This window comes from Myripristis murdjan, chromosome 22 (genome assembly GCF_902150065.1).
Source record: "Myripristis murdjan chromosome 22, fMyrMur1.1, whole genome shotgun sequence".
Classification (NCBI taxonomy): Eukaryota; Metazoa; Chordata; class Actinopteri; order Holocentriformes; family Holocentridae; genus Myripristis; species Myripristis murdjan.
Window position 1 is genome coordinate 29,776,359 of NC_044001.1, and position 16,318 is coordinate 29,792,676.

The 16,318-nt window shown below is 41.6% G+C and overlaps 1 protein-coding gene across 1 annotated transcript; it reads left to right on the forward strand.

The window, feature by feature from the left end:
* Window positions 1-7,087: 7,087 nt before the first annotated feature.
* On the forward strand, window positions 7,088-12,440 carry si:dkey-87k14.1 (leucine-rich repeat transmembrane protein FLRT2). The gene is made up of 2 exons (XM_030081759.1): window positions 7,088-7,139; window positions 8,906-12,440. Exon 2 carries the CDS (start codon window positions 9,364-9,366, stop codon window positions 11,425-11,427), a length of 2,064 nt encoding a protein of 687 aa, XP_029937619.1. The 5' UTR covers window positions 7,088-7,139; window positions 8,906-9,363; the 3' UTR covers window positions 11,428-12,440.
* Window positions 12,441-16,318: the final 3,878 nt, after the last annotated feature.

Consider the following 16,318-nt stretch of genomic DNA (forward strand, 5'->3'; position numbering starts at 1 on the left):
ACAAGTAGATAACTGTTTAGCATATTATGATGCATATGCTAACATGTTTGAGATTATGCTACACTGCCAGCCAACATTTTCACTGGGTGATGACATGCTACATAAATACTAGATGCACACAGGTGTACTCCACACCAAGTTAAACTGATCAAAGAGTTGATTTCGTCTGAAAAAGACAATGCCATTTAGCCAAATTGTGAGCTTTGATAGAGAGCGACCTTCAGCGAGCGTCTAAGATCTCGGCAGGGAAGCCCCTTTGAAGCCTGCTGTGGATGTAAAAATGACGAGTGCAATATAAGACTGTGGCGTCAGTGGAAGACAACGGCAATCTACAAAGGAATGGCAGCTTAAATGTAGGGAATGTGCTGACGCAAACTGATTTCAAAGAGAATGGAGGAGAGAGAGATACATGGAGGAGGAGGACAAGGAGAAGAGCGATGGTGTCATTATGGGCTTTAAGGAAGAAAGAAAATGTTCAGCTCCCCTCACTTACCCCACAACCCTTCCTCTGGTGGACCGGCGGCTCTATTACGCGCTTGGCTTTTTTTTGTTGTAAAATGTTAGAAAAGTGCTTGCTCAAGGACACTTCGGCACATTCTCTTGAGGAGCTGGGGATTACACCAGGAGCCCTCCGATTACCAAACTACCAGTCTACCTGAATGGTTGAATACGTATTGACTCAAAACATTTAATTTTTGTGACTGGAAAAAGACTGTGAAAAAACAAAATCCAGTTTGGTTCTCAATGATATTGTGTGCAAATCAGCAACATATACAAAAATCTTTCTTGAAACCATTGTAAAGGACCATATGAGTGATTTTGAATGTTTGGTCCCTTTGCTAGAATTTAGCCACATTTTACTTTTCAACAAACCATTTTGCAAATCATGCAAGAGTGTTTAAGATTTCACAACATGCAATCAGAATTCCTCCATTTTCAAATTAGAAGTTATGGTTGAAACAGCCGCCTAATCTTCTGCCTCTGCAGCCATCAAAGCTGATGTTCATAAACCATGGAACTGATAATTGGCTGTGAGAACTGAATCTTTTCCCAGTGGACTATTTTTCCGGGTGTAGGGAGCATTTCACTCTGCCCAATTTCAAGTCCTGAAAACCCAACAGTGCTGCTGCTTTAAGGAAAACTAATGTGGAGGACTTTATTCCAGTGATGGAATACTGGTGTGAAGAAAGTCTGAAGTCTCTGAAAGTTCATTTTCATGTCATAGTGGAATGAATGATATTGGAGTTCTGCAATACAACTGTTTGCTTCGGGGAAAGATTAGAGGAAATATAAAGTATAAAGCCTACATGTCATAGGTATTAAGTGGTCTTTTAACTTCTCAGCTTGCACAGAAAATGCCTTGAAAGTCTTCCTGTGTAGATTCACCTAATGCCTCCATTTGTCATGACAAGAGAACGAAAGTAATCACACGTCTAGAAAAACGGGGAAAATTACATTTCAAAAACAAACTAAAATGACCTTTAATAGATAAAATTAATAAAAGGAAGGAAAAATGATATTGTGGTTCTAAAATATGACCGCTTGCATAGGGAAAGGATTGGCAGAATTGGCAGAAATACATTTTAGGCCATAGTAGGCCAAACATGAAAAATCAGTGGTATGGTGCTTTGAATTCACGCTCCAACACCACAAAACTCAGGGAAGAAGGTTGAATATTCCATGAGGACATTGTCTCTGTCGCTCTCCTCAAAACACCCAAATAAATGGATGATTGTGGGGTTTTTTACTTGGTTGATAATCCACCCTTGACTGAGCCTCACCCTCATTAGAGAAACCCGATGCTGATTGAACCGCCAGTCACCCCTTAAAGTCCTGACAAAACCCTCTTTGTTGTTGTGTCCGTTGTTGGGGCCCGCCGCTGTCTGGGATCTGCCCGACTATTAATAGTGATGATGCAGGCAGAGGCACTGGCGCTCAGAGGTCGAGTCACGCTGCAGGATTGCAGGCTCGAAAGGAGGCATGTGGTGTTATCCCGGGGCAAAAACATGACAGGCAAATTGTAAATAAATAAGCGGGAATGCATGCATGAAAAATGTATTGGTGTTGACGCTGTGTTTCCAGGGCGTTGGGCTATTAATGTGGAAAAAAAAAAATTCCTCCTTACAGTATGTTCAAACCTAATATCTTCACCCAGCGGGGTTCAACAAAGCAGACAGGCTCTTTCGAAGCACCATTCAAAATAGCTGTGGGCTTCCTTGTCAGCGCCCCGGGTCAAAGTGCAGTGTGTTACGGATGGTACACAGCGCCACACTTAGAGAGGGGTCAAGAGGGAAGTCAAAACCCTGCGAGGCTGTGTGGGGACTTGGTGTGACACTGTAGTGATTTTCCCTGTCCAGGACAAATGGTACAACCCTGTGCACTGCTGCCACCTTGATACAGGCAGCTGAAGCAGCACCTGACTGACTGCACATGCTGGAGCAGCTCACGAGAGGCCAAATGTAAAATAACCAGTGCCAGAAAAGTTTTAGAATTCAATAGAAATATAAAAAAGTATGAAACTGAGGGAAGTTGCAGGATGTTTTCTCGTCGTCTAAAAACACAACCGTCACATTTAAATGAAAGAAAATTGTGACTCCCTAGCACCTAGAATCTAATCTGGAGACACTCATTCATGATTAATGAGCCACAGCCTGCTGATTGGCTGGTGAGCTTTGGTAGCCCCCATCCTCCCCCGCGGCACTAACAATGATTGCCCCACAGCACTGCTGAAGTTGGGGCAGGCTGATGCTAATTTAAGAGTCTAAGTGACTGTTTGACTTCTGATGAAGCCCAGTGGTGACAAAACGACCAGGGCCGATTCTGATTGGCTTGTTTTTCTGGTGACATCATTTCCCACAGGGAACCTCGTTAAGTAGGAAGGAGTACCAGCAGCTCTTAACATTATTTAAATCTCACCCAGACTGCAACAGCCATGCAGAAACTAGATAAAAAAAGGAATAAAACACATACAAACACACACACACACACACACACACACACACACCCCATCATCATCATCACTGTTCACATTATTCAGTGTCTTTTGAAAAATTCTTGAAACAAAATTGGAATTCAGTTCAGTAGATCTTTACTGTCAAATTTGAAATATGCTTTTTTGTTTGTTTGTTTTGTTTTGCAAGGTGTTAAGAAATTAATACATATACATGACCGGTATGACAAAATAACAATACAGCAGATAAAAGCAGCAAATCAGATAAATGCAATCGATAAAAAGCTTATACACAGTTGTCCTTCCCAACTAATCTCTAAATTTCAAGCATCTTTGCAGCTTAGGATTTAATAGGCTTACAGGTTTGGGAAAATGGTATTTTTACACACATTCTGAGTTGTCTAAATACATTTTTGCTCTTTTTAGTGGCAGGGTTCTTTCTCATTTTGTGTTTGTCAGTCAGCACAGCAGTGGAGTGGATGCTCTATTCAGAACAACCCTCTCACTGTGTCTAACCAGCCTACCTTGGGCTGAGGGTTGAGCCAGATTACTCTGAGGCAAACTGATTACTTTCGGTTTTTGAATTTGCCTCCAAAATTGCATTGGAATGAGGGTATCATCCAGCTATGGTTAACAACTGCCTCTAGTTGTGTAGCGTGTAAAAAAAAAAAAAAAAAAAAAAAAGGCTGAAGTAACCAACAAGTTAAAGCCCTATTTACAGCATTCATATGAATAAACTGTTTTACCACCCTCCTTCACAAAGTGATGCAACACAATAATGATTCAGCCATGAAAGCTTTTCCATTTGTGATTCTAAGCACTCGGCATCTGGTTGCTCTTTCTTGGGGAAGAAATCCTGCACAGGAAATGATGCGTTTTACATTTCTGGTTTTGTCTGGAATAAACAGAGAAAGAACTGGGTTGTTAGTGTGAGCAGAAATAGCCACCATGGCTGAACAGACAAAGAAAAGAGCACCACCCACAGAAAATCAAACTCCATGAGTGATAAGTGCTTAAAGAGGTAGTTAGGGTGGTAGGTGGTAAGGTGGTACAGTAGGAGTAGTTAAGTTAAGGTGGTTATTTTTCAGAATGTTAGCTGGGTGGAAGGCCACAATGGGTGAACTATCCCTTTAACTCAAAAGCTGTGGAGACAATAAAAACAAAACTATAATATTGCCACTTCACCATAAGCACTAGCCTTCTTTTAGTAGTTGCAGTTTGATCACGCTGACTGTCTTAAACACAACTAAACAAACTAGATGTCCCTCCTTATTTTTTTTTCTTTGTAAACAGATTACTGTAATCCGGTTACATATACGGGTAATCCATTACTCTGCAGCCCTGAACATGCTCTGTTTAATCCCATCGAGCCGTGGCGAGCAGCTGTCCAGGTTACTGAGAGGTTAGAGTCTAACCAGCCAGATTACGGTGACACCACACAAACAAGCAGTGCTAAACCGACATCATCATGCTCTCACCACTGTCAGCCATGGAGTCCACCCATACTCTGATGAGCTGCAGACAGATTTAGTCTGCATTTTAATTTAATAGATTGGAGTGGCAAGTGGTAGCAGATGTGCTGTTTGGCACCAGGCATTTTGACCAACAGAGCTGTGAATAGAGAATATGAATGAACCACAGACTCTCAGTGTGTGTGTGTGTGTGTGTGTTCATACATGTAAGAAATGCCATTATTATGTTCCTAGAGCAGGGGTCTTGACATTTTTTCATGTTCTGAAAAATGAACTGAACACAAGAACACAAAAAAATCTGATCTTGAACTATGCATCATTGATCTGATGTTTAAATATATAATTCTGATATAATTCTGATAACTAATAAATATGTAATTAAAAAATATTAATAAATATAGTTTTCTTGCAATGTTTACGTTTTTGCAAAAAAAAAAAAACAACAACAAAAAAAATTCCCCAATTTTCTGGTTATTATCATCATTATTAGTAATAGTAGTAGTAGTAGCAGTAGTAGTAGTAGTATTTTGTTGTTGTTGTTTTGCTCATGTTTTGCTAACGCTCTGGTGACTTTTTGTTCCAGAAACTTTTTGAATTTGCTCAGGTTTCAAAAACCTAAACTGTTTACATACTGTTCATATTTGAGCACTGTCAAATTGCAGTGTGATTAAACCAGAAATAAGAAAATGTGGAAATAATCCCTCATACATTTTTTGCATTTTGACAATCTCTAATGAATTAAATTACAGTGATGAGGACCCCCCTGGAGGCCCCACAAGGACCCCTGGGGGTTGCCCCAGACCCCTCTTTGAGAATTGCAGATCCAGAGATAGCATACTTGAGGGTTTCCTTGAACAGAAGTGTCTTGTATGGTCTTACTGGTTTGAATGAGAAGAATTACACTGATGCTTTATGTGAACCGTTCCCAGGAAATAGCTCGGTGTAGAGCAAAAACCAAAGCTTTGTCAACACAGCTCTGAGTGTGTGTGTGTGTGTGTGTGTGTGAGAGAGAGAGAGAGAGAGAGAGAGAGAGAGAGAAGGGTGGGGGGGCAGAGACAGAGAGAGAGAGACCAAAAGAGAGAGATGTTTTGTGTCTGTATCTGGATGTTTTTTTGAAGGTGAAAAAGTTGGGCAGCGTAGTGCCATATGAGCCATTAAATTAAAAAAAAAAAAAAAAAAAGAGAGCCATGTACAATACATGCAAGAAAAAAAAAGTATTTCTCAGAAGTCAAACAAAATTATGCATCTCGACCATTCACACATCTCAGTTTATTTTTCGTCATCCAGCTGGATATTTGATTTGGTTTTGCTACAAAGGCACGGATCCGCCTACAAGCAGAAACCCTTCATTAAAAGGAATACAGTGTCTCAAAGCACAAAATGTCTCTTTGCCACAGGCATATACAATGCATGCAGACCCCAAAAAACTGCTTGGACGAATTGGTAAGCTGCATGAACTTCTCTCCTCCATCTAGTGCAGGAGCTGGTGACACATCAGAGGGGATCATGAACTATAAATAAAGAGAGAATAAAGATCGCAGCCAAAGAAGATTCCGAGAAACTGCTTGCCTTATAGCAACAGAGATGAGGCCGCATTTATTCTCTCCTGTTTCTCTGAAACACACAGGAGCACACAAAACACATTTCACATGAGAATATCTTTAAAAAGATTCCAAAACCATGTATTTTCTCATGCAGATGACAAGTATATGTTAGGCACAAGAAAATCATTTTCTTCATTATATGTGCTATTATACTGTGTCTGTATGTTTATCAAAACATATATTTTCCCCATTGTACATGCATGCACAATGTTTTTTTATTGTTTGTTTGTTTGTTTGTTTGTTTTATTCATTTATTTATTTAGTTTTGGTCAGGAATAAACGGTGAAGTCTAAAATGTATTTATGTACATATTTTTTATTTTTTCATTTATGTCACTTTGCATCTAATGGGTATGGGGGGGCACATACACAGACTTTATTCCTAGTGTGTAGGGGGGGTTAAGGGGAACGAGGAAATGGAGAGAGAGAGAGAGAGAGAGAGAGAGAGAGAGAGAGAGAGAGAGGAAAAGGACAGAGACAGCGAAACAAAGCAGAAAGAGTTTAAGACAGAGAGAAAGAGAGGAGAGAGGGTCATCGAGCGCGGCGAGAGAGAGAGAGAGAGAGAGAGAGAGAGAGAGAGAGAGAGAGAGAGAGAGAGAGAGAGAGAGAGAGTCTCCAGAGCTCCAGCAGAAACAGGCAGTCTCCGGACCCGTGTAGCCAGACTATGGACGTCAGATCCCGGGTCGCTGTCGGCGGAGGGGCGGGGGTCCGCCTTGGAGACTCTGCTAACTCTCGTGTCCTCTCTGCTTCTTCGTGCTCTCTGCTCCTCTGAAGGCAGCTGAACTTCAACGGCAGCTCCGGACCGAGCAGCCCTGCCTGGCCGGCCAGGAGTGAGGCTGTCGGGGGCGGACGGGGCGGGGGGGCGCAGAGATGCTGAGGAGACCGTGGATGACCTGAGCCTCCCTCAATCCACTGGATCCTGCTCAGCTCAGCAGAATGCCCTAGTCCTGCTACCGGCAAACCCCGTTCAGAGCAGTCCGACGCCGCAGCGGGAGCAGGGAGTAGACGCAGCGGGCAGGATGCGGACTTTGTTCCCGGTCTGAGCGCGGCGGGCTGGGGAGAGATGACCAGACCAAGCGGATGTACAACAGGAATACTTTCAGCCTCCCCGAAGGTAAGAAAAGCGCTAAAAGCGCTTCTCTCTAAAAATTCATTTCAGAGGCTTCTAATCTGAAAAAAAAAAAAAAAAAAAAAAAGCAGCCACAATAACTGGAAAAATTATTTTCGCCAATTTTATTTCCCATACAGTCATAAACGTTAGACACACTTCATAGAGCTTTAAACGGGGAACACGGGTAACCTATGTCCTCAGAGTGGATTAAATCCACTGCGCTCTCACCCCAAGCAAAGCAATGAACTGACCCCAGTTCAGTCCAGTTCAGCCAACACCTGCAAACTGGGGCAATGGCTCAGAAACAACAATGGTTTTCGTATCTATGTAGGAATATATATCATAGGACTAATGCTAAGAATCCTTCTTATATTTAAAAATGATTATGGTGGAGACCGGACAGCGAAAAAAAAGGAATGAGAGAAAAAATAGTCTGATGCCTTGTTTGCCCCCTAAGGAAGATTACATAACTATTGAACTGCCTTGGGCTCAAATCAATGCAATCTGTCAATTGCCTGGTGTTGCTTGGTGCCATACTTTATCATTAATCCTCACCACCACCCAAACTTCACCACTATCAGCATTATATTTTTGGATTACCACCTCCTAATGATTTTCAGTTAATGTGCAATAGGATGAAGAGTTAGTCATTAGAATTTGTCAAAAAAAATTAACACAGTTCTTCTGTATGTGCCAGGTGATGTGGTTGTCATGGAGTAGGAGCAGCTAAATTAGTCCACTTAATTTAAATCTTATGACCTTGTGCACACAGCAGCACCTTTCCTCATTGCAAGAGGCCTGCATCGATCTTAGTTTTGTCCCAGAGCAGGGAATTTGTCCTGTCTTATCTCTTCTGACAGAATGCGTTCATCACCATACACCACTCTTCCTCTCATCCGCCACAGCTGAAATTAATGATTCAGTGCATTCTAAGAGGTATTTGAGGAATGCATAGGATAATTCAAGAATAAATATTTGGCGATGTGGGGGGCTGTGTGTCCGTGTGTAAGAAAGAGAGAGGTATCTGTCAGAAGTATCTGCACCACACATTATCCTGATCCCCCTCCCTTCTTCATGCTTCCCTCCATCCCCTCTTAATCATTTCCCCTGAGTGCCGTGGAGCAGGGCACCGGCCATCAGGGTAGACCGCTTGACAGATTCATGATGCTCTTCAGTGTCCTCTACTAGTTAGAAAGCACAGACGCAGCCGTCTCTTTTTACACTGCTCACTTCACAGCTCACCGCTCTCAAGCATTTTTTTTTTTTTTTTGTGGTTGGCATGTTTTAATCTTTGAATTTGGTTGTTTTAAATGTCAGTTCATCTCATTGTGCATTCAGTTTGTTTCCGTTCCCAGTCATCAACTCTGAAAGGAAAATGTTTGAATCCGCTATGCATCACTGTGTGTTTTCATATATGATTAAGGCTTACCATGGGCCCTACGAGACTGAATTACACATCTGTTTAATAATCTACACTTGGACTTATTTTTTGAGCAGTTCTTTTCTATCATGTGCAACAATATGACCATTGCTGTCAGTAGTCATTACAGTATCATTTTTTGCTTGCTGTATATCTATGTGTAGGAATATATAACTATGTTAGTCATTTGTATGCACACTGCTTGGCTTCCCTAGTTTAAAATGCCTCACTTTGCATTTGTGGAATTCAAAGGGAAAAGTTCCTTTGCTGTTCACTCAGATGAAACCATGCATTTTGAGAAAAAAAGAATCAAGCCACTGATTTTGTCGTTATTCTCATTTTGCAACAGGTTTCAGGATCCAAATGTCAAGTCCAGAGGAAGGTGTATCATTCTGGGACCAGCAGTGTGTAACGTGAAAGAGACAGGAGGCAAGGAAGAGGACGTCCAAGGACAATTCTCGAGTGTATTGTACATGGCTCTGTCAGTGCTGCTTGCTTTGAAAAGAACTCTACCCAATGTTGAGAGGGGAAAAATGTGATGAACTTTACTAATGCTCCCCAGTTGAAGCATGGACAGAGGCCGGTGAAGGAATCACATTGCTTAATAAGACCATTTCTCTTGTGTTGGGAAGCTTAGGACAACTAATTACCAAGGGATTACTCAAGATCTCTTCAGCACCAAGCTGTACATACTGGTATAGCAAGCCAGGCGCCAAAATCTAATGAGAGTTTGGTTCCGTTGGATTTTTCTAATCCAACACTAATTTCTCATAATTTTTTCCTTTTTTCTTTTTCTCATTCATTGCAATGGAGATACAGTGGCGTTTATGGAATAAGGACTGGGCCTCCTTTTTAAGGCCATGGATACCCATACTGCTAGGCCTTCACCTCCAATTCTCCCGGGCATCCAACTGTCCTGAGGAGTGCCGCTGCGATCGCACCTTTGTTTACTGCAATGAGCGGAGCCTGACCTCAGTGCCTCTGGGAATTGGTGAGGGTTACAAAACCCTCTACCTCCACAACAACCAAATCAATAATGCCGGCTTCCCTTTGGAACTCCACCATGTGGCTTCTGTGGAAACTGTGTATCTCTATGGCAACCAGCTGGATGAATTCCCCATCAACCTACCCAAAAACGTGAAGGTTCTCCACCTCCAAGAGAACAACATTCAGACTATCTCCAAAGCGGCTCTGGCTCAACTTCTCTGGCTGGAAGAGCTGCATCTGGATGATAATTCCATATCAACTGTAGGTGTGGAGGAGGGGGCCTTCCGAGAGGCGGTGAGCCTAAAGATGCTCTTCCTCACCAAAAATCACCTGAGCAGCGTGCCTATTGGTCTTCCGGAGGATCTAAAGGAGCTGAGATTGGATGAGAACCGCATTGCAATTATTGCAGAGGAGGCATTTAGGAATGTCACCCGCCTGGAGCGCCTCCTGTTGGATGGAAACCTGTTGACAGATGAAGGGATTGCACCAGGGACCTTCCAGGACCTGGCAACCTTAAGGGAGCTGTCACTGGCCCGCAACTCACTCACCTACCCACCCCCATTCCTTCCAGGGGAGGTTCTGGTCAAGTTAAACTTCCAGGAGAATCAGATAAATAGGATCCCTGTGACGGCCTTTGTGGGATTGCACAAGCTTGAGAGGCTGGATATTTCCAACAACCAGCTGCAGTCACTGACACAGGGGGTCTTTGATGGCCTCGTCAGCCTCAGACAGCTTACTGTTCGGAACAACCTTTGGCTATGTGACTGCAGCATCAAATGGGTTGTATCATGGCTTAAATCGCTGCCAGCCTCACTCAATGTGCGTGGGTTCATGTGCCAAAAGCCTGAGAGGGTCCGGGGCATGGTGATCAGGGAGCTGAGTGCTGAGCTGGTCCAGTGCCCACAGAGCACCCCAGTGGCACCGCTGCCCACCCACCTGCCCACTTCACCAGCTGACTCCATTCTAACCCCATCCCCCTTACCTTCCATAGACTTCCCTTCAGTGACTCAATACTTCCCCCCCTCCTCAAAGCAACCCTCCTTCCCCACAATGCCCACCCTCCATCCTGTCTATCCAACCAGAGAGGGGGTACCAAGGACTAAGCAGCCTCTGGACCCCCGCAGGGAAACCCTGCAGGTCACCTTTGCCATACTCAATGGCTCAGCTATCCATGTCAGCTGGGTGGCAGCCTTCCCAGTCACTGCCTACAAGGTGACCTGGGCCAGGATGGGGCCCAGTCTGACAGGTGACACCGTCAGAGAGAGGATGGTGGGTGGGGAGCATCGGGGTATTCGACTGGCTAACCTTGAGCCAAAGTCCACCTATCGGATCTGTGTCATTCCCTTGGATGCATTCAATAACTATCGGCCCAAAGATGACACTGTGTGCACGGAGGCTACCACCACGGCAGCCTCTTTCAGCCCTGACAACAAGAGACCATCAGGACCTGAGCAGGCCACGCAGCAAGACCCCAGCTCGCCTTTCTTGCTAGCAGGGCTGATTGGGGGGGCTGTTATTGTGGTGCTGGTCGTACTACTCAGTATTTTCTGCTGGCACATGCACAAGAAGGGACGTTCCAAGTCCTCCACCAAGTGGAAATATAATCGGGGTCGGAGAAAAGATGACTACTGCGAAGCAGGCACCAAGAAGGATAATTCCATCTTGGAAATGACTGAGACCAGCTTCCAGATAGTCTCACTCAACAATGAGCAGCTCCTCAAGGGAGATTTCCGTATTCAGCCTATTTACACCCCTAATGGGGGCATCGGCTTCCGAGACTGCCCCCTGGGGAACAACAGCACAGTCTACTGCAAGAACAATGTTCAGGATGCAGAGTTTGTCGCACATGATGGTTTTGGAAAGCATCAGGAGCCTTTGTATTGACGATGACCCATACTTTACAGGACACTGTACAGTGTTAATATTATTTGAAACCCTTGTGTCTTCAAGAAATGTAATTTATACAGCTGGCTGAACAATACTTGTTGAAATTTAGTTATCTTTTATATACCTTAGTAAAGTTGGATTTCTAAGTTATTGGTTTCTGAATTTGTGCTGTTTCAGTTCTGTGCTGACAAACGTACAATCAGGATTCATTTATTTTTAAGCATTAAGGCTGGGTTTCATTTTGACTTGATCTTCACTATAACTGGACCATTTTGAAGTCATTGTAAACTGTGACCATAACAGGTACAGAATTCTACCCGCAGCTGAAGTATATCATCAAGAGTACTGAAAGCAGTTGGTTAAAGCAAGGATGAGAGAAAGAGAAAAAAAAGACAGTCACAAGTTATCCGCTTACACCACTAGAGGGCATACATTTTTGGGGGGATGCATAAAGTTAACCATAATTTCCCTGTTTTTACCAAATTATTATTATTATTATTATTATTATTAAAAAATAAAGTCATCAACATAATGTCACATCTGTTTAATTTCAGCTACATCTAACAGAAATGAGAATGAATTAATGCTGTAAGGAGAGGACAAATATTTTCATGCAAATGAGAACCTCTCTGTGCTTCACTAGGAAATTTAAAGGTCAGCCATTGAGGCCTTTCAAGCAACAGCATACTCCAAACACTCACAAATATTGTGACCGTTATTTTAGTATTATTATATACAGCCATTGCTTTCACCTGCTTTTCAAAATAAATACATTTATAATGTAAGGGACCTGTAACTTGTAAGAGAGTGAACAGCAACAAGCACATCTGTCATCTCTGTTTAAAAAAGAAAAAAAAAAAATTGGGAACCAACTATGTCATATTTGTTCAGCAAAAATAATGTTATGGTAAAACAGTATATATGTGCCTTGAAATTATCAGCTTACAATGTCTTTTGAATCCATGTTTTTTGCACAAAGTGTACTGTACATACATTCAATTGAAATGTTGTTGAGGAAAAAAAATCTTGCTCTTGATTATTTATTTACTCCATACACATTACAAGCTCATTATGAGCTTATTCTTCACAATCTGTCCCAGGATGATCAACAGCGATGACATTTGAATTTACATTACATTTGAAAAATGTCATTTTTTTAAAAAAAAAGATATGCTCATTTGGAGAGAAAAAAACTGTGAGAGGCAAGGTAAAGGGTAATACACAAAATCCCTATTATGAAGCCACTGCTGAATTGTGTGTGACAGTGGGCAAACACGGATCAGAACTATTTGCTAAAACAGTCAAATGATACATTGAATTTGCAGTGGCTCAGGTAATTGTATGAATGAATATAGAAGATGCCAAAAAGATAAAGTGGCAAGTGCTAAATGACTAGCATTGTGTTGAAAGTCCATGTGATGTCATATTCTCTGAAGCTGTGAGCATAAGACCACTATTGAAAACACATTTAACAGGACTGATTTGGGATGGGTTTTCTTTTTTTTTTTTTTTTCACTGCAAATCAAATAATGACACAATTTTCATCTTGTATGTAGTACCCCAAATGACTTGGAATGTAGTTTTATATTCCTAAATTGTACCATATAAATCATAGCCCGTCTTTACTATGTTTTGTCCTTGTACTTGAGAAAGAGAATAAGCAGATATATATATATATATATATATATATTCTGGGGTGATGCAGTATGGTCTATTAACTACTATACCTCATGTTGGAAAACACACCCTCAGCAGGCACGGTGGTTGCAGGAATGTCAAGGTACTGGCAAGAACACTACATCTCCAGAGAGATCTCCCTACATAACTGAAGTTAATAAATAACTGAAGTAATTATTGTAAATGATTCACTCTTAAGAAATATATTATACAGATGTTAACAGTTGATCTCACCATCCATTTCAAGTATTTAAGTAGTACTTATGCCCATCCCTCAAATTGCTATTGATATTTTGAAATGATTCCTCTTGGAGGCTCCTAACAAAATTATAGAGCTTCATCATGAAATTTTACTGTGTTTGAAAGACCCATTACAAGTGAATACACTTTGATTTCATGTGATTTCATTTGAATTGTCCTAAAACTGTCAAGCACAGCCCGCTTGCCTTGCAGGCAGGTTTAAAGATTCAAGGGAATGCTAAAGCACTCAAAGTGAACTATGAATTTTGAGCAGGTCACGGCGTACATAGCAATTTCAGAGAGTATTCTTGATTTAGTCCACATTTTCTAACGTACTAATATTCCTGCAATCAGTTTGTGAGATGTTATCTTTTTTGTTCTCTATTTAATTAAAGTGGAAAACACATCATTTTGAAATTTAAAAAACAGTATCAATAATGAATCAAATTTGGGATGGTAAGCCTCCCCAGCATCGCAGGCCTGAATTGAACTGCTAAAGAACCTGCTAAACAGCCCACGTTGTTCAGACTCCATCTATAAACTGTTTGCATTGTTTTGCTCAGTATTTAATCTTATAGGAGGTTGCATATATATCTTTCTAACTAACAAAACACACGCTAGATGTCTTCAAAACGTGCTCTGAGATAAATACTCAGAGAACATGGATGGTAAAGAAGAAAAACTTAAAACCCTCAGACAAAATTTAGCCTCATTTGACTGTTGGTTGTTATTAATTTCCTATTTTGCTGTCAACCCTCTGGAAATGAACCTGTTTAACCTCACCACTACTACCTATGATAATAACAGCAACAACGATAATAATAATAATACAAAGAGGAGAGATTTGTCTGATGACCCTAGAGAATGTTCCTGTACATATCGGGTGAGTAGATCAAAAATGTAAAGTGGGATTAGTCCATGTAAAGCTTTAAAAGTAATAAAATCTTATGTATTCTAAAAGTAACTGGAAGACAATTCAGGGAAGCTAAAATGGGAGTCATGTGCTTTCCTCTCTTAGTTCCAGTTAAAAAATTTTAAGCATCTGGCACCTTTTGCATCGATAGTGTAGTTTACATGTTAAGGTGTGGCATGACTGCGTCCTCCTGACACAGTCATACCACATCCATGTATTATGACGTTATTGATCTGGTTATAACCTGTGTCATATTTTACAGTCATATGATGCCTTCAGCTCAATAGAGCAAAGAAAGGGCTGTTGTGTTTCAGGCAGAATTCCATCAGGCCAGGTAGCCCTATCGCAAGAAAGGTTTTCCCCTCTTTATGCAGCAAAGATAGTAGTGAAGGGAAAGATAAGGAAATGCAAGCGGTAGAAGGCTCTCAGCTGAAAAGATTTACTCTTCATCTGGGAAAATCACTATGGTATTGAAGCAGCCCCAGCAGCTGGGTGTTTAGCTCTTGCTGTGGCTTGTGGTGTTTGGTTACAACTAATGAACTGGCGTTGCTCCAGATGGATTCTTTATAACCAGTAGCTGCAGCAGAGACCAGCAAATCCAAACCCTTTGAGGAATGTTAGGCTTATTTGAACCAGGGAAAGTGTTGGCTTTGGGGCTTAAATCCAGAAAAAATGTTAAGTCATTACACTGAAATGCTAATAAATAAAATAATAAATTCCAATATAAAAAGCAACAAGTTGCAGTAAAAAAAAAAAAATTTTAATAACAATTATTTGTGAAAGCACTACCAGGTTGTTTCTTCCTGGTGCAAGACTACTATGTGGAAGTTACCTGCTGATGCTATCTGTCGGATCTACTCTCCAGTTCAAACAGGAAAATAACAAGAAGAAAAGAGCCGTTAAATTTCCACAAAAAATTGGTACCGGGACTTGTTGTCTTTTATACCGGGCATAATCTGCTTTGTTTGCATTCATTTATGTGCTAACAGTGGGGACTGCTTTGCCACACTATGGAAGTAAACAGAGAGACAGAAACACAGTATTCTGGATCAGCCGCTCAGAGGAGCACAGAGCAACTAATGAGGATATTTCACCACCACGTGGACTCAAATTACACCCAGGAAACTATACAACCCGACACAAAAGCTCAATTTTGCTTTAGGTTTGGGCATTAGGTTAGAGCTGGTTAAGTTATGGCAATGATTCGGTGTGGTTAAGGTTAGGGTAAGGATTAGGGGTCATTCTGTAAAGTAGGCGTTCCTTGATGTTTCTCAGTAAAAGGAGCAAAAGACTGATGTAAAAATCACTTCCGACATTTTTCCTCTTTAAGGAAGGGAAGCGGGGAGAGGAAACAGTGGGGCTTATGGGAAATGTGGTCTTATTATTTAAAAATGCCAGCTCTAACTCCACACTTGGAGAGACACAGGCCATAGTCATCGTTTCCACCATGCTCTCATTTGTTCACGTTAATTATCCCATGCTATCGTGTTTAATTTGACACTGATTTACTGATATTTAGCGTAGCTCCTTTAACCAAACCAGTGCATTTTCTTGAATGGAACGATTCCACCCCGTATAATGCAGTAAACAGTTTTAATTAAACAGCAGCAGCGGTGGACCTAATCCATGAAGTGTCTTTCCCTCTTTAATTCACAGTGGATGGCTAAAATGGTCCTGTGATTCTGAGGAACGTTTGGCTTCCATTTCTCCTGCTCATTACCGTGGTCAGCTTGCATTAAATTGCATTAGAGGTCCACTAAGAGGCTTCATCCCCCTGTCTCTCTTTCTCTCTCTCTCTCTCTCTCTCTCTCAGACACACACACACACGCACACAAAACACAAATCCACTCTACACACACAGAGGTATTGATCTCCGGAGCTCCACTGGATTATGAAAAATGGCTACCAACCTTAATGACATTTCACCTGAGATAGACTGCTTCTCTCCACTTCTCCACTAAGGTGAAAATGTGTACATGGGGAAATCAGCGGTAAAATGTTGTCCCGCCGTGTCCCTGTGTCTTCCCACATTGATTAACTGTTCAAACACAGATATAC